The sequence below is a fragment of the Mesoplodon bidens genome (genome assembly GCF_964165515.1).
Source record: "Mesoplodon bidens genome assembly, chromosome: 8".
In the NCBI taxonomy this organism is placed as follows: domain Eukaryota; kingdom Metazoa; phylum Chordata; class Mammalia; order Artiodactyla; family Ziphiidae; genus Mesoplodon; species Mesoplodon bidens.
Window position 1 is genome coordinate 21,016,406 of NC_138165.1, and position 23,662 is coordinate 21,040,067.

A 23,662-nucleotide genomic window follows, 5' to 3' on the forward strand; every position below is an offset into this window, starting at 1 on the left:
TTAATGAAAATTTTCTGTTATTATTTATCCTCAGATCCTCCTGGTCCACCAGCTTTTCCCAAAGTATATGATACAACCCATAGCTCCGTGAGTCTATCTTGGGGCAAGCCAGCCTATGACGGTGGTAGCCCTATCATTGGTTACCTTGTTGAAGTAAAACGAGCTGATTCTGATAACTGGGTGAGGTGCAATTTACCACAGAAGCTACAGAATACCCGCTTTGAGGTTACCGGCCTAATGGAAAACACAGAATATCAGTTCCGCGTGTATGCCGTTAATAAGATAGGATATAGTGACCCCAGCGATGTGCCAGATAAACACTGTCCCAAGGACATTTTAAGTAAGTATTATCAGGAGAAATATACAGAACTCTTCTCATCGGTCATATTTTAAGAGGGAGTATGGAACTCCCTTATGTAGATTTATTTATTTATAAGTTTTAGGGTTGGTAACTCTACAAGTATCAATACATTTTAGGAGAGCTGGGTTGGTACTTTATGGTATTGTATAATAAGCTAAATGGAATGCAAGTATGAGAATTTCATGCCTTCAAAAGAATATGGAATATAGGAATTTTATTCTGAGAATAAAAAGATTTTTTAAAACTAAGTAGTGAGCTATTTATCATTCTTAGGTTTTTATTTTCTCTTCTAATCTACCCCCCTCCATAAGTATATAATGGGTAAGCTCTCCATCATCTTAATTTCTCTTCTCACCGTTTCTTCTATTCACTTATTCTCCCTAACCAGCGCTCCTTTTACTTTGAATTACTTGGTATTATACTTCACCCTCTTGTGTACTTTTTTTCCTACAATGAAATGAAGAGTATATAGCAGAGTGCCTTCACTGGAAGAAAGCCAAAAACCAATCATCTACTTTTAATGTACAGAGAGTTTAAGAGTATATAAGGTTCATGAGATGAGATGCAGATCCTCCAGGGAAAACTTGGGTCGGCCTATAGGATATTGGAAAATAGAAAGATCAATAATTGCTACAGAGTATTAAAATCGTTGGCAACGGGACTTCCCTGGTGGCGCAGTGCTTAAGAATCTGCCTGGCAGTGCAGGGGACACGGGTTCGAGCCCTGGTCGGGGAAGATCCCACATGCCGCAGAGCAACTAAGCCCATGTGCCACAACTATTGAGCCTGCGCTCTAGAGCCCATGAGCCACAACTACTGAAGCCTGCGTGCCTAGAGCCTGTGCTCCGCAACAAAGAGTAGTCCCCGCTCACCACAACTAGAGAAAGCCTGCACGCAGCAACGAAGACCCAATGCAGCCAATAAATAAATACATACATACATAAATAAATAAATAAATAAATAAATAAAATAGTTGGCGAAAGTTTTGAGGATTATATTAAGGATTTTCTAAAGAACTAGAGATCAGTTATGGAAAGAAACATATTTTAGGAGTGATCAGGCCAGTTCTTGGAAATACATTTGACCATTATTACTCTCTCTTTACTCCAACATCAAACAGTTCCACCTGAGGGAGAACTTGATGCTGATTTGAGGAAAACACTCATATTACGTGCTGGAGTTACAATGAGACTGTATGTACCAGTAAAAGGACGTCCACCTCCCAGTATAACTTGGTCTAAACCAAATGTCAATCTAAGAGAAAGGATTGGACTGGACATAAAGTCAACTGACTTTGACACTTTCTTGCGCTGTGAAAATGTGAACAAATATGATGCAGGAAAATATATCTTGACTCTGAAGAACAGCTGTGGTAAAAAAGAATATACCATTGTAGTGAAAGTGCTTGGTAAGTCCACTTGAAAAAACAATCATTATATGTTTAAAATGTAGTCTATGTATTTTTTACATATTCATTTCTTATTTACCCACTATTTATTCAGATACTCCTGGGCCACCCGTCAATGTGACTGTCAAAGAAATATCCAAAGATTCTGCTTATGTTACCTGGGATCCTCCCATTATTGACGGCGGAAGCCCCATCATAAACTATGTGGTAGAAAAGCGTGACGCAGAGAGGAAGTCCTGGTCCACCGTGACAGCGGAGTGCTCCAAAACAAGCTTCAGAGTTTCTAACTTGGAGGAAGGAAAATCCTACTTCTTCAGGGTGTTTGCAGAAAACGAGTACGGCATTGGTGATCCCAGTGAAACACGTGATGCCGTGAAAGCTTCCGGTGAGCAAATAAGCTACCATCCCATCATTTTGAGTGACATCTTACCTTGGTTATCCAGGGCTTAGACTTATCGTTTCTCCTTTGCTTTAGAAACCCCTGGACCAGTTGTGGACCTTAAAGTGATGTCTGTGACCAAGTCATCTTGTAGAATAGGCTGGAAAAAGCCTCGCAGCGATGGTGGGAGTCGAATTATCGGATATGCCGTTGATATCCTGACTGAAGAAAATAAGTGGCAACGAGTCACGAAATCACTAAACTTACAGTATTCCCTGAAAGATTTGACTGAAGGGGAGGAATACACCTTCAGAGTGAGTGCTGAGAATGAAAACGGAGAAGGGACCCCAAGTGAAATCACTGTTGTGGCAAAGGATGATGTCGGTAAGCCTTCAGCCATCATCTCCATTTTCCCTTTGTCATCAAAAGTGCCCTCTTGAGCCCTACTCACTGGCTTATGTAAAAATCCTTTAAAAACTATAACGACCTGAAAAAATTAACTGCCTGGCATTAAAAGTAACAACAGGGCTTCCCTGGTGGCGCAGTGGTTGAGAGTCCACCTGCCGATGCAGGGAACACGGGTTCATGCCCTGGTCCGGGAAGATCCGACATGCCGCGGAGCGGCTGGGCCCGTGAGCCATGGCCGCTGAGCCTGCGCGTCCGGAGCCTGTGCTCCGCAACGGGAGCAGCCACAACAGTGAGAGGCCCGCGTACCGCAAAAAAAAATAATAAATAAAAAATAAAAATAATAAATAAAAGTAACAATAACTTATCTCTGCTGTCTTACAGTGGCTCCTGACCTTGACTTAAAGGACCTTCCTGATTTGTGCTACTTGGCTAAAGAAAACAGCAACTTCCGTCTTAAGATCCCCATAAAAGGCAAGCCAGCTCCATCCGTGTCCTGGAAGAAAGGAGAAGATCCTCTAGCAACAGACACAAGGGTCAGTGTCGAGTCATCTGCAGTTAACACAACTCTTTTAGTGAATTACTGCCAAAAATCTGATGCTGGAAAATACACAATCACACTGAAGAATGTTGCCGGCACCAAGGAAGGAACTCTCTCCATAAAAGTTGTTGGCAAGCCTGGCATCCCCACCGGGCCGATCAAATTTGACGAAGTCACAGCAGAAGCCATGACCTTAAAGTGGGGTCCTCCAAAGGACGACGGAGGTTCTGAGATCACCAACTATATCCTAGAGAAGAGAGATTCTGTAAACAACAAGTGGGTGACATGTGCCTCAGCTGTCCAGAAAACCACCTTTAGAGTCATGAGACTTCATGAGGGTATGGAATACACCTTCAGGGTCAGAGCCGAAAATAAATACGGTGTAGGAGAGGGCCTGAAATCGGAGCCAATTGTTGCTAGACATCCATTTGGTAAGTGTCTCAAGGTCAGAAAACATAAAGCAAAACGTGGTTCTGGCTTATTTATAATACATTCCTGATTATAAATCTTGCATTATCTACTTTTTCCTAGATGTGCCCGATGCTCCCCCACCTCCCAATATTGTGGATGTCAGACATGATTCCGTATCTCTAACTTGGACTGACCCCAGGAGAACTGGAGGCTCTCCAATTACAGGTATTTAGTTGGCTCTTACCCTACAGCGTTTACATTAAGATTTCTTCCAAATCTTCCTCCCTGAAAACAAGTTGAATCTGTGCTCCTTATTTATAGCACTATCTGCACATACAAAAATGTATTTTCCTTTTTTCAGTTCATTATGCATTCAGTACATGAAGCATTAAGCTAATTCATTAAGCTAATGCTTAATTTCAATGAAAACCTCCTAATGTAATAGTTAATAAAGGCTTTCCTAATGATATCTATTTTTGTAAGTTAAAGTTTTTTGACAGAAGGTGCAATAAATGTCTATTCCAAGAGGAAAAAATGGCTCTATGCCTAGGTAACAAAAGTATACATACAAGCAAGAATGATTACTTGTTCCGTGCATGTGTGTGTGTATGTATGTATTTAAAAATCAGGCTACATTTGTACTTTCTATGTGAATTGACACATCACTGGATCTTTTGTAGGGTATCATATCGAGTTCAAGGAAAGAAATAGCCTTTTGTGGAAGAGGGCTAACAAGACTCCTGTTAGGATGAAAGACTTCAAAGTGACAGGACTAACTGAAGGTCTGGAATATGAATTCCGAGTTATGGCAATCAATTTAGCAGGAGTAGGCAAGCCAAGCCTGCCATCAGAGCCAGTTGTGGCACTTGATCCAATTGGTAAGTCATTACACAAAGCAAAATCCACGTGTATTTTCTTCATGAAGAGAACATTGGTGTGTGTTTGACTGGGTTTCTTTGTCTGTTTTTTGCTTTATCTTAGATCCTCCTGGCAAACCTGAGGTTATTAATGTAACAAGGAATTCAGTGACTCTCATTTGGACTGAACCCAAATATGATGGTGGTCATAAGTTGACTGGATACATAGTGGAGAAGCGAGATCTTCCCTCTAAATCTTGGATGAAAGCCAACCATGTTAATGTCCCAGATTGTGCCTTTACTGTTACTGACCTTGTTGAGGGTGGAAAATATGAATTCAGAATTAGAGCAAAGAATACAGCAGGTGCTATCAGTGCTCCATCAGAAAGTACAGGAACCATTATTTGCAAGGATGAATATGGTAGGTCTATTTTACTTTTTATGCACATAAACGATAGTAAATTAAGCGTCCTTCCTTTTCTGATTAAAATGTTCTTTTTTTTCTTTGCAGAGGCACCAACCATTGTCCTTGATCCCACAATAAAGGATGGGCTAACAGTTAAAGCAGGTGACACCATTGTTTTGAATGCCATTAGCATTCTCGGCAAGCCTCTTCCAAAGTCAAGTTGGTCCAGGGCAGGAAAAGACATCAGACCAACAGACGTCATTCAGATAACTTCAACCCCAACATCTTCCATGCTTGCTATCAAGTATGCCACTAGAAAAGATGCTGGTGAATACACCATCACTGCTACCAATGCTTTTGGCACAAAGGAGGAGTACGTGAAGGTGACAGTCCTCGATGTACCTGGTCCCCCAGGTCCGATCGAAGTCAGTAATGTTTCTGCTGAAAAAGCAACGCTTACATGGACACCTCCCTTAGAAGATGGCGGCTCACCAATTAAGTCTTATGTTCTTGAAAAGAGAGAAACCAGCCGACTTTTGTGGACAGTGGTTGCCGAAGATATTCAGTCTTGCAGGCATGTGGCAACCAAACTTATCCAGGGAAATGAGTACCTCTTCCGGGTCTCAGCTGTAAACCAGTATGGCAAAGGGGAACCCGTACAGTCCGAACCTGTCAAGATGGTAGACAGATTTGGTACGTAGGACATATAAAGGAATTGACATGTAAGCATTTGCAGCAGAATTTAGGAAATCATAGATTTCTCATAAATTTGCTTTCTTTTCAGGTCCACCTGGCCCCCCTGGAAAACCAGAGGTGTCCAATGTCACTAAAAACACTGCCACTGTCAGTTGGAAAAGACCAGTTGATGATGGTGGCAGTGAGATCACAGGGTATCATGTAGAAAGGAGAGAGAAGAAAGGCTTGCGATGGGTGAGAGCAACAAAGACTCCAGTTTCTGATCTCAGATGCAAAGTAACAGGACTGCAAGAAGGAAACACCTACGAATTCCGTGTCAGTGCAGAGAACAAAGCAGGAATTGGTCCACCTAGTGATACTTCAAATCCTGTTCTAATGAAAGATGTAGCATGTTAGTATTTATCTTTTTCAATACAGCTCATTTGGGAGTGCCAATATTTTATATAATTTATACAAAAGCCAAACCCTTCACACTTTTGTGCCTTTGTTTCCTTTTCAGATCCCCCAGGACCACCCTCAAATGCACGTGTCACTGACACCACCAAGAAATCTGCTTCTTTGGCATGGAGCAAGCCTCATTATGACGGTGGGCTTGAAATCACTGGCTATGTCGTAGAGCATCAAAAAGTAGGAGATGATGCCTGGATAAAGGATACGACAGGAACCACCCTCAGAATTACCGAGTTTGTCGTCCCTGATCTTCAGACTAAAGAAAAATACAATTTTAGAATCAGTGCCATGAACGATGCAGGTGTTGGGGAGCCAGCAGTGATTTCAAATGTTGAAATCGTAGAACGGGAGATGGCTCCTGATTTCGAACTAGATGCTGAGCTTCGAAGAACCCTTGTTGTGAGAGCAGGACTCAGTATTAGAATATTTGTGCCCATTAAAGGTCGTCCTGCTCCTGAAGTGACATGGACCAAAGATGATATCAACCTTAAAAACCGAGCTAACATTGAAAGTACAGAGTCGTTCACGCTCCTGATCATCCCAGAATGTAACAGATACGACACCGGTAAATTTGTGATGACCATTGAAAACCCCGCTGGGAAGAAAAGTGGTTTCGTTAATGTCAGAGTCTTGGATACACCAGGACCTGTCCTTAACCTGAGGCCTACTGACATCACAAAGGAGAGTGTCACCCTGCACTGGGACCTCCCACTGATAGATGGGGGCTCACATATAACAAACTACATTGTGGAGAAACGAGAAGCAACACGGAAATCTTACTCCACGGTCACCACTAAGTGCCATAAATGCACATACAAAGTTACTGGCTTGTCTGAAGGATGTGAATACTTCTTCAGAGTGATGGCAGAAAATGAGTATGGAATTGGTGAGCCGACAGAAACAACAGAGCCTGTAAAAGCCTCCGAAGTACCATCACCACCAGACAGTCTTAACATTATGGACATAACTAAGAGCACAGTCAGCCTGGCGTGGCCTAAACCCAAGCACGATGGTGGCAGTAAGATCACTGGCTATGTGATCGAAGCCCAAAGAAAAGGCTCTGATCAGTGGACCCACATCACAACCGTGAAGGGGTTAGAATGTGTTGTGAAGAATCTAACTGAAGGGGAAGAATATACCTTCCAAGTGATGGCAGTGAACAGTGCAGGGAGAAGTGCCCCTAGAGAAAGCCGACCCGTCGTTGTCAAGGAGCAGACAATGCTTCCAGAATTGGATCTCCATGGCATTTATCAAAAATTAGTCATTGCTAAAGCTGGTGACAACATCAAAGTTGAAATTCCAGTGCTAGGTCGACCAAAGCCCACAGTTACATGGAAGAAAGGAGACCAGGTTCTTAAACAAACCCAGAGAGTTAATTTTGAAAACACAGCAACTTCAACCATCTTAAATATCAACGAGTGTGTAAGAAGTGATAGTGGGCCCTACCCATTAACAGCAAGGAACATTGTGGGAGAGGTTGGTGATGTCATCACCATTCAAGTCCATGATATCCCAGGGCCACCTACTGGACCAATCAAATTTGATGAAGTTTCATCTGATTTTGTCACCTTCTCTTGGGACCCACCTGAGAATGACGGAGGTGTACCCATAAGCAACTATGTAGTAGAAATGCGACAGACTGACAGTACCACATGGGTTGAGTTAGCAACCACCGTTATACGCACTACCTACAAAGCCACTCACCTTACTACCGGAGTGGAGTATCAATTCCGGGTAAAAGCTCAAAACAGATACGGAGTTGGACCAAGCATCACATCAGCATCTGTAGTTGCCAACTATCCATTTAAGGTTCCTGGGCCTCCTGGTACCCCTCAGGTAACTGCAGTTACCAAGGATTCAATAACAATCAGCTGGCATGAGCCTCTTTCTGATGGTGGAAGCCCCATTTTAGGATACCACATTGAAAGAAAAGAACGAAATAGTATTCTCTGGCAGGCTGTGAGCAAAGCATTAGTACCAGGCAACATTTTCAAATCAAGTGGACTTACAGATGGTATTGCTTATGAATTCCGAGTGATCGCAGAAAACATGGCTGGCAAAAGCAAGCCGAGCAAGCCATCTGAACCCATGTTAGCTTTGGATCCCATTGACCAACCTGGGAAACCGGTTCCTCTAAATATTACTAGACACACAGTGACCCTTAAATGGGCTAAGCCTGAATATACTGGAGGTTTTAAAATTACCAGTTATATAGTTGAAAAGAGAGATTTTCCTAATGGACGGTGGCTGAAAGCCAACTTCAGCAACATTTTGGAGAATGAATTTACAGTCAGCGGACTAACAGAAGATGCCGCATACGAGTTCCGCGTGATTGCCAAAAATGCTGCTGGTGCTATTAGCCCACCATCTGAGCCATCAGATGCTATCACATGCAGGGACGACATTGAAGCACCAAGGATAATGGTGGATATCAAATTTAAGGACATAATTATAATAAAAGCAGGCGAAGCATTCAAGCTGGAAGCTGATGTTTCAGGTCGCCCACCTCCAACAATGGAATGGACCAAAGATGGAAAGGAGCTTGAAAACACTGCAAAATTAGAAATTAAAACGGCAGATTTCTCTACTAATCTGGTAAACAAGGATTCACTAAGACGGGATGGCGGTGCCTATACCCTTACAGCAACCAATCCTGGTGGTTTTGCTAAACATATTTTCAATGTCAAAGTTCTTGACAGACCAGGCCCACCTGAAGGACCTTTAGCTGTATCTGAAGTGACATCAGAAAAATGTATATTGTCATGGTTGCCTCCACTGGACGATGGAGGTGCCAAAATTGATCATTATGTAGTTCAGAAACGTGAAACCAGCAGACTGGCATGGACAAATGTAGCTTCAGAAGTCCAAGTAACAAGACTAAAGGTCACAAAACTTTTAAAAGGCAATGAATACATATTCCGTGTGATGGCTGTAAATAAATATGGAGATGGAGAGCCACTGGAATCAGAGCCTGTGCTTGCACTAGATCCTTATGGACCTCCTGATCCACCCCAAAATCCTGAAGTTACAACTATTACTAAAGATTCCATGGTTGTCTGCTGGGGACATCCTGACTCTGATGGCGGCAGCGAAATCATCAATTATATTGTGGAACGGCGTGATAAAGCTGGCCAACGCTGGGTGAAATGCAACAAAAAGACTCTCACTGACTTAAGATATAAAGTGTCTGGACTGACAGAAGGACATGAATATGAGTTCCGGATCATGGCTGAGAACGCTGCTGGAATCAGCGCACCGAGTGCTACCAGTCCGCTTTATAAAGCTTGTGATGCTGTGTTTAAACCTGGCCCACCAGGTAACCCACGTGTTCTAGATACAAGCAGATCATCCATTTCAATTGCTTGGAACAAACCTATCTATGATGGTGGTTCTGAAATCACTGGGTATATGGTTGAGATCGCCCTGCCAGAAGAAGATGAATGGCATATTGTCACTCCACCAGCCGGGCTCAAGGCAACTTCTTACACTATCACCAACCTCACAGAGAACCAGGAATATAAAATCCACATCTATGCCATGAATTCTGAAGGCATTGGGGAACCTGCACTTGTTCCTGGGACTCCAAAGGCTGAAGACAGGATGCTGCCTCCAGAGATTGAACTGGACGCTGAACTGCGCAAAGTTGTTACCATAAGAGCTTGTTGTACCCTGAGACTTTTCGTTCCAATTAAAGGAAGGCCAGTACCTGAGGTGAAGTGGACCCGGGAACACGGAGAATCTTTAGATAAAGCTAGCATTGAGTCCACAAGCTCTTACACCCTGCTTATCGTTGGAAACGTAAACAGATTCGACAGTGGCAAGTACATACTAACTATAGAAAACAGCTCAGGCAGCAAGTCTGCATTTGTCAGTGTCAGGGTACTGGATACACCAGGCCCTCCACAGGACCTGAAGGTAAAGGAGGTCACTAAGACATCTGTCACACTGACATGGGAGCCTCCTCTTCTTGACGGAGGTTCAAATATAAGTAACTATATTGTTGAAAAGCGGGAATCAACAAGGAAAGCATATTCAACCGTTGCAACAAATTGCCACAAGACTTCCTGGAAGGTAGACCAGCTTCAGGAAGGCTGTAGTTACTACTTCAGGGTTCTCGCTGAAAATGAATATGGCATCGGGCTGCCTGCTGAAACCGCAGAGTCTGTGAAAGCATCAGAACGACCTCTTCCTCCCGGAAAAATAACTTTGGTGGATGTCACAAGAAATAGTGTGTCACTCTCTTGGGAGAAACCTGAGCATGATGGAGGCAGCCGAATTCTAGGCTACATTGTAGACATGCAGAGCAAAGGCAGTGACAAATGGACCACATGTGCCACAGTCAAAGTCACCGAAGCCACTATTACTGGATTAATTCAGGGTGAAGAATACTCTTTCCGTGTTTCCGCTCAGAATGAGAAGGGCATCAGTGATCCGAGACAACTGAGTGTGCCAGTAGTTGCCAAGGATCTTGTCATTCCACCAGCCTTCAAACTTCTGTTCAATACTTTCACTGTACTGGCAGGTGAAGATCTGAAAGTCGACGTTCCATTCATTGGACGCCCTTCGCCAACTGCAACCTGGCATAAAGATCATGTACCACTGAAGCAGACAACCAGAGTAAATGCAGAGAGCACAGGAAATAACTCACTGCTGACGATAAAGGAAGCCTGCCGAGAAGATGTTGGACATTACGTAATTAAACTGACTAACTCAGCCGGTGAAGCTACTGAAACCCTTAATGTTATTGTTCTTGACAAACCAGGGCCTCCAACGGGACCAGTTAAAATGGATGAAGTGACAGCTGATAGTATCACTTTCTCCTGGGGCCCACCTAAGTATGATGGTGGAAGCTCTATCAATAATTACATCGTAGAAAAACGGGACACCTCCACAACCACCTGGCAAATTCTGTCGGCTACTGTTGCAAGGACAACAATAAAAGCTTGCAGGTTAAAGACTGGATGTGAATATCAGTTTAGGATTGCAGCTGAAAACAGATATGGAAAGAGCACCTACCTCAATTCAGAGCCTACTGTAGCCCAGTATCCATTCAAAGTTCCTGGTCCTCCTGGCACACCGTTCGTAACGCTCTCCTCCAAGGACAGTATGGAAGTACAATGGAACGAGCCAGTCAGTGATGGAGGTAGCAGAGTCATTGGCTATCATCTAGAACGCAAGGAGAGAAATAGCATCCTCTGGGTTAAGTTGAATAAGACACCCATTCCTCAAACCAAGTTTAAAACAACTGGCCTCGACGAAGGCATTGAATATGAATTTAGAGTCTCCGCACAGAACATTGTGGGCATCAGCAAGCCAAGTAAAGTGTCAGAAAGCTACGTAGCCCGTGACCCATGTGATCCACCAGGAAGGCCAGAGCCAATCATTGTCACGAGGAGTTCTGTGACTCTTCAGTGGAAGAAACCCACATATGATGGTGGAAGCAAGGTCACTGGTTATATTGTTGAGAAGAAAGAACTGCCCGAGGGCCGCTGGATGAAAGCCAGTTTTACAAATGTCATTGACACTCAGTTTGAAGTAACTGGCCTAGCTGAAGATCACAGATATGAGTTCCGGGTTATAGCTCGAAATGCTGCAGGAGTGTTTAGCGAGCCTTCAGAAAGCACAGGAGCAATAACAGCAAGAGATGAGGTAGAACCACCACAAATTCGTATGGATCCAAAATACAAAGACACAATTGTGGTTCACGCTGGTGAGTTATTCAACATTGACGCAGATATTTATGGCAAACCAGTACCAGCCACTCAGTGGATAAAAGGTGATCAGGAGCTTTCAAATACAGCTCGATTAGAAATAAAGAGCACTGATTTTGCCACCAGTCTCAATGTAAAGGATGCAATACGTGTTGACAGTGGAAATTACATACTGAAAGCCAAAAATGTTGCAGGAGAGATATCAGTCACTGTAAATGTCAAAGTTCTTGACAGACCAGGGCCACCTGAAGGACCTATTGTTATATCAGGAGTTACAGCAGAAAAATGCACACTCGCTTGGAAACCCCCACTACAAGATGGTGGGAGTGATATCATAAATTATATTGTGGAAAAGAGAGAAACCAGCCGCTTGGTTTGGACTGTGGTTGATGACAATGTGCAAACTCTCAGCTGCAAGCTTACTAAGCTTCTTGAAGGCAATGAATATATCTTCCGTATAATGGCTGTCAACAGATATGGTGTTGGCGAACCTCTTGAATCTGAGCCAGTAATTGCCAAGAATCCATTTGTAGTGCCAGATGCACCAAAAGCTCCAGAAATCACAGCGGTGACCAAGGACTCAATGGTTGTTGTATGGGAAAGGCCAGCATCTGATGGTGGCAGTGAAATTCTTGGATATGTTCTTGAAAAACGGGATAAAGAGGGCATCAGATGGACAAGATGCCATAAACGTCTGATTGGCGAGCTGCGCTTGAGAGTAACTGGACTCTTAGAAAATCACAATTATGAATTCAGAGTCTCAGCTGAGAATGCTGCTGGACTCAGTGAACCAAGCCCACCTTCTGCTTACCAAAAGGCTTGTGATCCTATTTATAAACCAGGACCTCCAAACAATCCTAAAGTCATTGATATTACCAGATCTTCCGTCTTCCTTTCTTGGGGCAAACCAATATATGATGGTGGCTGTGAAATCCAAGGATACATTGTTGAAAAATGTGACGTGAGTGTTGGTGAATGGACAATGTGCACTCCACCGACTGGAGTCAATAAAACAAATATAGAAGTCGAGAAGCTGTTGGAAAAGCATGAGTACAATTTCCGTATCTGTGCCGTTAACAAAGTTGGAGTTGGAGAACATGTCGATGTCCCTGGACCTATTATAGTTGAAGAAAAATTGGAAGCACCAGACATTGATCTTGACCTAGAACTAAGGAAAATTATAAATATAAGGGCAGGCGGCTCCTTAAGGTTATTTGTTCCTATTAGAGGTCGTCCTACACCAGAAGTTAAATGGGAAAAGGTGGATGGTGAAATCCGAGACGCAGCTATAATCGACAGCACTAGCAGCTTCACCTCTCTTGTTCTTGACAATGTCAACCGATATGATAGTGGAAAATATACTCTCACGTTAGATAACAGCAGTGGGACAAAGACTGCCTTTGTTACTGTGAGAGTCCTGGACACACCAAGTCCACCTGTTAATCTGAAAGTCACAGAAATCACCAAAGACTCAGTATCAATTACATGGGAACCTCCTTTGTTGGATGGAGGATCCAAAATTAAAAATTACATTGTTGAGAAACGTGAAGCCACAAGGAAATCATACGCTGCAGTTGTAACAAATTGCCATAAGAGTTCTTGGAAAATCGATCAACTCCAAGAAGGTTGCAGTTACTACTTTAGAGTCACAGCTGAGAACGAGTATGGTATTGGCCTTTCTGCCCACACTGATGATCCAATTAAGGTTGCAGAAGTCCCACAACCTCCAGGAAAAATAACCGTGGATGATGTCACCAGAAGCAGTGTCTCTTTGAGTTGGACAAAGCCTGAACATGATGGCGGCAGTAAAATCATTCAGTATATTGTGGAAATGCAAGCTAAACACCATGAGAAATGGTCAGAGTGTGCTCGAGTCAAGTCCCTTGAAGCCATAATTACCAACCTAACTCAGGGAGAAGAATACCTTTTTAGAGTTGTGGCTGTAAATGAAAAGGGAAGAAGTGATCCTAGGTCTCTTGCAGTTCCAATAGTTGCCAAAGATCTGGTCATTGAGCCCGATGTAAGACCTGCATTTAACAATTATAGTGTACAGGTTGGCCAAGATGTGAAAATAGAAGTGCCAATTTCTGGACGTCCTAAGCCAACCATTACCTGGACTAAAGACGGTCTTCCACTGAAGCAGACTACAAGAATCAATGTTACTGATTCACTTGACCTCACCATACTCAGTATTAAAGAAACTCATAAGGATGACAGTGGACATTATGGAATCACAGTTGCTAATGTTGTTGGTCAGAAGACAGCATCCATCGAAATTATAACCCTAGATAAGCCTGACCCTCCAAAAGGACCTGTTAAATTTGATGAAGTCAGTGCTGAAAGTATTACCTTGTCTTGGGAACCTCCATTATATACAGGGGGCTGCCAGATCACTAACTACATGGTTCAGAAGAGAGATACAACCACCACCGTATGGGATGTTGTTTCTGCTACTGTTGCCAGAACTACACTCAAGGTGACCAAACTGAAGACTGGTACAGAATACCAATTCAGAATATTCGCTGAAAACAGATATGGACAAAGCTTTGCCTTGGAATCTGAGCCAATTGTAGCTCAATATCCCTACAAAGAACCAGGCCCTCCAGGCACACCATTTGTCACAGCCATTTCCAAAGACTCCATGGTTATACAGTGGCATGAACCAGTCAATAACGGAGGAAGCCCAATCATAGGTTACCACCTTGAGAGAAAGGAAAGAAATAGTATTTTGTGGACAAAGGTCAACAAAACTATTATTCATGACACCCAGTTTAAAGCACTCAATCTTGAAGAAGGCATTGGATATGAATTCAGAGTTCATGCTGAAAATATTGTTGGTATAGGCAAAGCAAGCAAGACTTCTGAATGCTATGTAGCCAGAGATCCCTGTGACCCACCAGGAACCCCAGAAGCAATAATAGTTAAAAGACATGAAATCACTTTACAATGGACCAAACCAGCATATGACGGTGGAAGTATGATTACGGGTTACATTGTAGAGAAACGTGATTTGCCTGAGGGTCGTTGGATGAAAGCCAGCTTCACAAACGTCATTGAAACTCAATTTACTGTGTCAGGTCTTACTGAAGATCAAAGATATGAATTCAGAGTCATTGCAAAGAATGCAGCTGGCACAATAAGCAAACCCTCTGACAGTACTGGACCGATAACTGCCAAGGATGAGGTCGAACTCCCAAGAATTTCAATGGATCCAAAATTCAGAGACACAATTGTGGTAAATGCTGGAGAAACATTCAGGCTTGAAGCTGATGTCCACGGAAAGCCGCTACCTACCATTGAGTGGTTAAGAGGAGATAAGGAAATTGAAGAATCTGCTAGATGTGAAATAAAGAACACAGATTTCGAGGCGTTACTTATTGTAAAGGATGCCATTAGAATTGATGGTGGACAGTATATTTTAAGAGCTTCCAACGTTGCAGGTTCTAAGTCATTCCCAGTGAACGTAAAAGTGTTAGATAGACCAGGACCTCCAGAAGGGCCAGTCCAGGTTACTGGAGTCACCGCTGAAAAATGCACATTAACATGGTCTCCACCACTTCAAGATGGCGGCAGCAACATTTCTCACTATGTTGTTGAAAAGAGAGAAACAAGTCGGCTTGCCTGGACCGTTGTTGCTTCAGAGGTTGTAACCAATTCTCTGAAAGTTACCAAACTCTTAGAAGGGAATGAATATATTTTCCGTATAATGGCTGTCAACAAATACGGTGTTGGAGAGCCTTTGGAATCTGCACCAGTACTCATGAAAAATCCATTTGTGCTTCCTGGATCACCAAAAAGCCTGGAAGTCACGAACATTGCCAAGGACTCCATGACCGTCTGTTGGAGCCGTCCAGATAGTGATGGTGGAAGTGAGATTATTGGCTACATTGTAGAAAAAAGAGACAAAAGTGGCATTAGGTGGATAAAATGTAATAAACGCCGCATTACAGATTTGCGTCTAAGAGTAACAGGATTAACAGAAGACCATGAGTATGAATTCAGAGTCTCTGCAGAAAACGCTGCTGGAGTTGGAGAACCAAGTCCAGCTACAGTTTATTATAAGGCTTGCGATCCTGTGTTCAAACCTGGCCCCCCCATCAATGCACACATTGTAGACACCACTAAAAATTCAATTACACTTGCCTGGGGTAAACCCGTCTACGATGGTGGCAGTGAGATCCTGGGATATGTAGTAGAAATCTGTAAAGCAGATGAAGAAGAATGGCAAATAGTCACTCCACAGACTGGCTTGAGAGCCACTCGATTTGAAATTTCAAAACTCACTGAACACCAGGAGTATAAAATACGAGTCTGTGCCCTCAATAAAGTTGGTTTAGGTGAGGCTACATCAGTTCCTGGTACTGTGAAACCAGAAGATAAACTCGAAGCACCTGAACTTGACCTTGACTCTGAATTAAGGAAAGGAATTGTTGTAAGAGCTGGTGGATCTGTCAGAATTCACATTCCATTCAAAGGTTGCCCAACACCTGAGATCACTTGGTCTCGAGAGGAGGGTGAATTCACAGATAAGGTCCAAACTGAAAAAGCAGCAAACTATACCCAACTATCAATAGATAACTGTGATAGAAATGATGCTGGAAAATATACTCTCAAGCTGGAAAACAGCAGTGGATCTAAATCTGCCTTTGTAACTGTGAAAGTTCTTGACACCCCAGGACCAGTACAGAATTTGGCAGTCAAAGAAGTGAGAAAAGATTTTGTCCTCCTGATATGGGAACCACCCATCATTGATGGGGGTGCAAAGGTCAAGAACTATGTTATTGACAAACATGAGTCAACCAGAAAAGCATATGCTAATGTGAGTAATAAATGCAGCAAAACAAGCTTTAAAGTTGAGAATCTTACAGAAGGAGCCATGTACTACTTTAGAGTAATGGCTGAAAATGAATTTGGAGTTGGTGTTCCAGTGGAAACCACTGATGCTGTGAAAGCAGCTGAACCTCCTTCCCCACCAGGAAAGGTCACACTCACTGATGTGTCCCAGACTAGTGCATCGCTGATGTGGGAGAAACCTGAGCATGATGGTGGTAGCAGAATCCTGGGGTATGTTGTTGAAATGCAGCCCAAAGGAACAGAAAAATGGAGTGTCGTGGCTGAATCCAAAGTCTGCAATGCAGTTGTTACTGGTTTGAGTTCTGGACAAGAATATCAGTTCCATGTCAAGGCTTACAACGAGAAAGGAAAAAGCGATCCAAGAGTGCTTGGTGTTCCTGTCATAGCCAAGGACTTGACTATACAGCCTAGTTTTAAGTTACCATTTGACACATATAGTGTCCAAGCTGGAAAAGATCTTAAAATCGAAATTCCTGTTATTGGCCGACCGAGACCTGAAATATCATGGGTCAAAGATGGCGAGCCTCTTAAACAGACAACAAGAGTAAATGTTGAGGGAACAGCTACATCAACGATTTTGCACATTATAGAAAGCAACAAAGATGACTTTGGAAAATACACCATAACAGCAACAAATAGTGCAGGTACGGCAACTGAAAATCTCAGCATTATCGTTTTGGAAAAGCCTGGACCTCCAGTTGGACCAGTTCGGTTTGATGAAGTTAGTGCAGACTTTGTGGTCATATCTTGGGAACCTCCAGCCTATACTGGTGGCTGCCAAATAAGCAACTACATTGTAGAGAAGCGAGATACAACTACCACCACTTGGTACATGGTATCAGCAACAGTTGCAAGAACAACAATTAAAATAACCAAACTGAAAACAGGCACCGAGTACCAGTTTAGAATTTTTGCAGAAAACAGGTATGGAAAAAGTGCCCCCTTGGATTCTAAACCAGTTATTGTACAATATCCATTTAAAGAACCCGGACCACCTGGCACTCCTTTTGTGACATCAGTCTCGAAAGATCAAATGCTTGTGCAGTGGCACGAGCCAGTTAATGATGGAGGCAGCAAAGTTACTGGCTACCATCTTGAACAGAAAGAAAAGAACAGCATTTTATGGGTCAAATTAAATAAGACTCCCATTCAAGACACCAAATTCAAAACAACTGGGCTTGATGAAGGCCTTGAGTATGAGTTCAAAGTTTCTGCTGAAAATATTGTTGGCATTGGCAAGCCGAGCAAAGTGTCGGAGTGCTTTGTTGCTCGTGATCCATGTGACCCACCAGGTCGCCCTGAAGCCATTTTTATTACAAGAAACAATGTCACACTGAAATGGAAGAAACCTGCCTATGACGGTGGCAGCAAAATAACAGGTTATATTGTAGAAAAGAAAGATCTACCTGATGGCCGTTGGATGAAAGCCAGCTTTACTAATGTATTAGAAACTGAATATACAGTGAGTGGACTTGTAGAAGACCAAAGATATGAATTCAGAGTAATTGCAAAAAACGCAGCTGGCAACTTCAGTGAACCATCTGAAAGCACTGGCGCCATTACTGCAAGAGATGAAATTGATGCACCAAATGCCTCACTGGATCCCAGATATAAAGATGTCATCGTTGTTCACGCAGGAGAGACTTTTGTCCTTGAAGCTGATATCCGTGGCACACCTATACCTGATATTGTTTGGTCAAAAGATGGAAAAGAGCTTGAAGAAACAGCTGCCAGAATGGAAATTAAGTCTACTATTCAGAAAACAACTCTTCTTGTCAAAGACTGTATACGTAGTGATGGAGGACAATATATCCTGAAACTCAGCAACGTGGGTGGTACAAAGTCTATACCAATCACTGTAAAGGTACTTGACAGGCCAGGGCCTCCTGAAGGGCCTCTGAAAGTTTCTGGAGTTACTGCTGAAAAATGTTACCTGGCATGGAACCCACCTTTACAAGATGGTGGTGCTAATATCTCACATTACATCATTGAAAAGAGAGAGACAAGCAGACTCTCCTGGACCCAGGTTTCAACTGAGGTACAGGCCATTACCTACAAAGTCACTAAACTTCTTGCTGGTAATGAGTACATTTTCCGTGTCATGGCTGTGAATAAATATGGAATTGGAGAGCCTCTGGAATCTGAGCCTGTTGTAGCCTGTAATCCTTATAAACCACCAGGTCCTCCTTCACCACCTGAAGCCTCAGCAATCACCAAAGAGTCTATGGTCGTAACATGGGCACGCCCAGTGGATGATGGAGGTGCTGAAATCGAGGGCTACATTCTTGAAAAACGAGATAAGGCAGGCATTAGATGGACCAAGTGCAACAAGAAAACACTAACAGATCTTCGATTCAGGGTAACTGGCCTTACTGAAGGGCATTCCTATGAATTCCGAGTTGCTGCTGAAAATGCAGCTGGTGTGGGTGAACCTAGTGAGCCATCTGTTTTCTATCGTGCATGTGATGTTCTGTATCCACCAGGACCACCAAGTAATCTAAAAGTGACAGACACTTCCAGATCTTCTGTCTCCCTGGGGTGGAATAAGCCAATTTATGATGGCGGTGCTCCTGTTAAGGGCTATGTTGTTGAAGTCAAAGAAGCCACTGCTGCCGAGTGGACAATGTGCACTCCACCAACAGGATTACAAGGAAAGCAGTTCACCGTGACCAAGCTTAAAGAAAATACTGAATATAACTTCCGTATTTGTGCCATCAATTCTGAAGGCGTAGGTGAACCTGCAACTATACCTGGTTCAGTTGTTGCTAAAGAGAGGCAAGAGCCACCAGAAATAGAACTGGATGCTGATCTCCGAAAAGTGGTCATTCTGCGTGCAAGTGCTACTTTACGCCTATTTGTCACTATCAAAGGTCGACCGGAACCTGAAGTTAAATGGGAAAAGGCAGAAGGCGTTCTCACTGACCGGGCCCAGATTGAGGTGACCAGCTCATATACAATGTTGGTAATTGATAACGTTACCAGATTTGACAGCGGTCGGTATAATCTGACACTAGAAAATAACAGTGGCTCTAAAACTGCTTTTGTTAACGTCAGAGTTCTCGACTCACCAAGTGCCCCTGTGAATTTGACCGTAAGAGAAGTGAAGAAAGATTCAGTGACACTGGCTTGGGAACCACCGCTTATTGATGGCGGAGCTAAGATTACGAACTACATCGTCGAAAAACGAGAAACTACAAGAAAAGTGTATGCTACTGTTACAAACAATTGCACGAAGAACACTTTTAAGATTGAAAACCTGCAAGAAGGATGTTCTTACTACTTCCAAGTCTTGGCTTCCAATGAATATGGGATTGGTTTGCCAGCTGAAACAACTGAACCTGTTAAAGTTTCCGAAACACCCCTCCCACCTGGAAGAGTAACTCTTGTTGATGTGACCCGTAACACAGCTACAATTAAGTGGGAAAGACCAGAAAGTGATGGTGGCAGCAAAATTACCGGTTATGTAGTTGAAATGCAGACCAAAGGGAGTGAAAAATGGAGCATCTGCACACAAGTTAAGACTCTAGAAGCAACTATATCTGGCCTAACTGCTGGAGAGGAGTATATCTTCAGGGTAGCTGCACTTAATGAAAAAGGAAAAAGTGATCCAAGACAACTTGGAGTGCCAGTAATTGCAAGAGATATTGAAATAAAGCCTTCAGTTGAGCTTCCTTTCAATACTTTCAATGTAAAGGCTAGAGACCAACTGAAGATTGATGTTCCATTTAAAGGAAGACCTCAAGCTACTGTAAGCTGGAAAAAAGATGGTCAGACTCTTAAAGAGACAACTAGAGTAAATGTTTCTTCTTCAAAGACTGTAACATCACTAACAATTAAGGAAGCTTCAAGGGAAGATGTTGGAACTTATGAATTATGTGTTTCAAACAGTGCTGGATCCATAACAGTTCCTATTACTATAATTGTGCTTGACAAACCAGGACCTCCCGGACCTATACATATGGATGAGGTTAGTTGTGACAATATAACCATTTCTTGGAATCCTCCAGAATATGATGGCGGCTGCCAGATTAGCAATTACATCGTTGAAAAGAGAGAAACCTCTTCTACAACATGGCACGTAGTTTCACAGGCAGTTGCAAGAACATCCATTAAAATAGTTCGTCTAGTAACAGGAAGTGAGTATCAGTTCCGTGTCTGTGCAGAAAACCGCTATGGAAAGAGCTCCTACAGTGCATCTTCAGCTGTAGTTGCAGAGTATCCGTTCAGCCCCCCAGGTCCTCCTGGTACTCCTAAAGTTGTGCATGCCACAAAATCCACCATGTTGGTAACCTGGCAAGTGCCAGTTAATGATGGAGGAAGTCAAGTGCTTGGCTATCACCTTGAGTATAAAGAAAGAAGCAGCCTTCTTTGGTCAAAAGCAAATAAGGGCCTCATCACTGATACTCAAAGGAAAGTCTCCGGCCTTGATGAAGGACTGATGTATGAGTATCGTGTATATGCTGAGACTATTGCTGGAATTGGTAAATGCAGTAAGTCTTGTGAACCAGTCCCTGCAAGAGACCCTTGTGACCCTCCTGGACAACCTGAAGTCACAAATATCACAAGGAAATCAGTGTCACTTAAATGGTCTAAACCACATTATGATGGTGGAGCTAGGATCACCGGATACATTGTTGAACGTAGAGAACTACCAGATGGCCGGTGGCTGAAGTGCAACTTTACTAATGTACAAGAAACATACTTTGAAGTAACCGAACTTACTGAAGATCAGCGTTATGAATTCCGGGTTTTCGCAAGGAATGCTGCTGACTCAACTAGTGAGCCATCTGAATCCACTGGACCTATCACAGTTAAAGACGATGTTGAGGCTCCAAGAATTATGATGGATGTCAAGTTCCGAGATGTTATTGTTGTCAAAGCTGGAGAGGTCCTTAAGATAAATGCAGACATTGCAGGGCGACCTCTGCCAGTAATTTCCTGGGCCAAGGATGGTGTAGAAATTGAAGAGAGAGCAAGAACAGAAATTGTCTCAACGGACTACAATACTTTGCTAACAGTGAAAGACTGTGTCCGACGAGACTCTGGGCAGTATGTGCTAACACTGAAGAACGTTGCTGGAACTCGGTCTTTGGCAGTTAATTGCAAGGTACTTGATAAGCCTGGCCCACCAGCAGGACCACTTGAAATAACTGGCCTCACTGCTGAGAAATGCTCTGTTTCTTGGGGACCGCCCCAAGAAGATGGTGGTGCAGCTATCGACTATTACATTGTAGAAAAACGCGAGACAAGTCGCCTCGCTTGGACAATATGTGAAGGAGAGTTAAGGACAACATCCTGTAAAGTGACCAAGTTGCTCAAGGGCAATGAATACATCTTTAGAGTAACCAGTGTTAATAAATATGGTGTTGGCGAGCCCCTGGAGAGTATGGCTATAAAGGCATTAGATCCATTTACGGTTCCAAGTCCACCCACATCTTTGGAAATTACGTCTGTGACCAAAGAGTTCATGACACTTTGCTGGGCAAGACCAGAGAGTGATGGAGGCAGTGAAATCTCTGGATACATAATTGAAAGGCGAGAGAAAAACAGCCTACGATGGGTGCGTGTAAACAAAAGACCAGTTTATGATCTGAGAGTGAAATCAACAGGACTTCGGGAAGGATGTGAATATGAGTATCGGGTATATGCAGAAAATGCTGCAGGACTGAGCCTTCCAAGTGAAACCTCTCCCTTAATTCAGGCAGAAGATCCCGTGTTCTTACCATCTCCTCCATCCAAACCCAATATCATGGACTCAGGCAAGACCAATATAACTATTGGCTGGGTTAAGCCCTTATTTGATGGTGGGTCCCCAGTAACTGGATACACTGTAGAATTTAAAAAATCTGATGAAACTGACTGGAAAACTGCCATTCAGAACTTAAGGGGCACAGAATACACAATAAGTGGACTAACCACAGGAGCCGAATACATTTTCAGAATAAGATCTATCAATAAGGTCGGTGCTAGTGATCCCAGTGATAGCTCCGATCCCCAGATAGCAAAGGAAAGAGAAGAAGAACCTGTATTTGATCTTGACAGTGAAATGAAGAAGACCCTGATCGTCAAGGCCGGTGCCTCCTTTACCATGACTGTGCCTTTCCGAGGAAGACCAGTGCCCAGTGTCTCCTGGAGCAAACCAGACACTGACCTCCGCACTAGGGCTTATACTGATTCCACAGACTCTCGTACATCACTGACTATTGAAAATGCCAACAGAAATGATTCTGGAAAATACACATTAACAATTCAGAATCTTTTGAATGCTGCTTCACTGACCTTAGTTGTCAAAGTTTTAGATTCTCCTGGTCCTCCAGCCAGTATTACTGTACATGATGTCACCAGAGAGTCTGCAGTGTTATCCTGGGATGTTCCTGAAAATGATGGTGGTGCACCAGTGAAGAATTACTACATAGAAAAACGGGAGGCCAGTAAGAAAGCATGGGTCTCAGTGACCAGCAACTGTAACCGCCTCTCCTACAAAATTACCAACTTACAAGAAGGGGCGATTTACTACTTCAGAGTCTCCGGAGAAAATGAATTTGGTGTTGGTGTACCAGCTGAAACGAAGGAAGGAGTAAAAATAACAGGTATGTTTTAAGAACAAAGAAAACCTACATATCCATATTCATTTTCCTAGACTAGTGTGAATCATTTTAATTATTGTTTAATCTTAAATGCTTTTGGTTCACACCTCGAACAATTCATACTATAGCACAAAATGAAATCTTACTACTAGAGAAAGTTTTTCATTGTTTAAAAAAAGTAGGGGCTTCCCTGGTGGCGCAGTGGTTGAGAGTCCGCCTGCCGATGCAGGGGACGCGGGTTCGTGCCCCGGTCCGGGAAGATCCCACATGCCGCGGAGCGGCTGGGCCCGTGGGCCATGGCTGCTGAGCCTGCGTGTCCGGAGCCTGTGCTCCACAACAGGAGAGACCACAACAGTGAGAGGCCCGCGTACCACAAAAAAAAAAAAAAAAAAAAAAAAAAGTAGATATTTACATAGCTGGAGTTGGATAATATATTCTGAATTTAAGTATAATTGAATTTGACTGCACATATATATATAAACATATATAGTGTGTGTGCAGAAATTGTATGACAGTGTTTCTGACAAGATTGTTCATCTCATTCCTACACCCATGATAAATTTGGGATAAATTTAATCATTTTATTTGGTCATTTGA

General features: G+C 43.0%; 1 protein-coding gene across 1 annotated transcript in view; it reads left to right on the plus strand.

Annotated features, from left to right (window-relative positions):
• The window catches only part of LOC308621301 (titin), a 299,757-nt gene that overhangs the window by 243,378 nt on the left and 32,717 nt on the right, over positions 1-23,662 (plus strand). Inside the window, exons 278-288 of the mRNA XM_081241746.1 lie at positions 35-340; positions 1,481-1,768; positions 1,863-2,153; positions 2,244-2,531; positions 2,937-3,524; positions 3,625-3,729; positions 4,185-4,382; positions 4,486-4,782; positions 4,873-5,460; positions 5,552-5,854; positions 5,963-23,068. Coding sequence (XP_081097872.1) covers positions 35-340; positions 1,481-1,768; positions 1,863-2,153; positions 2,244-2,531; positions 2,937-3,524; positions 3,625-3,729; positions 4,185-4,382; positions 4,486-4,782; positions 4,873-5,460; positions 5,552-5,854; positions 5,963-23,068 — 20,358 coding nt within the window. The remainder of the gene's footprint in view (positions 1-34; positions 341-1,480; positions 1,769-1,862; positions 2,154-2,243; positions 2,532-2,936; positions 3,525-3,624; positions 3,730-4,184; positions 4,383-4,485; positions 4,783-4,872; positions 5,461-5,551; positions 5,855-5,962; positions 23,069-23,662) is intronic.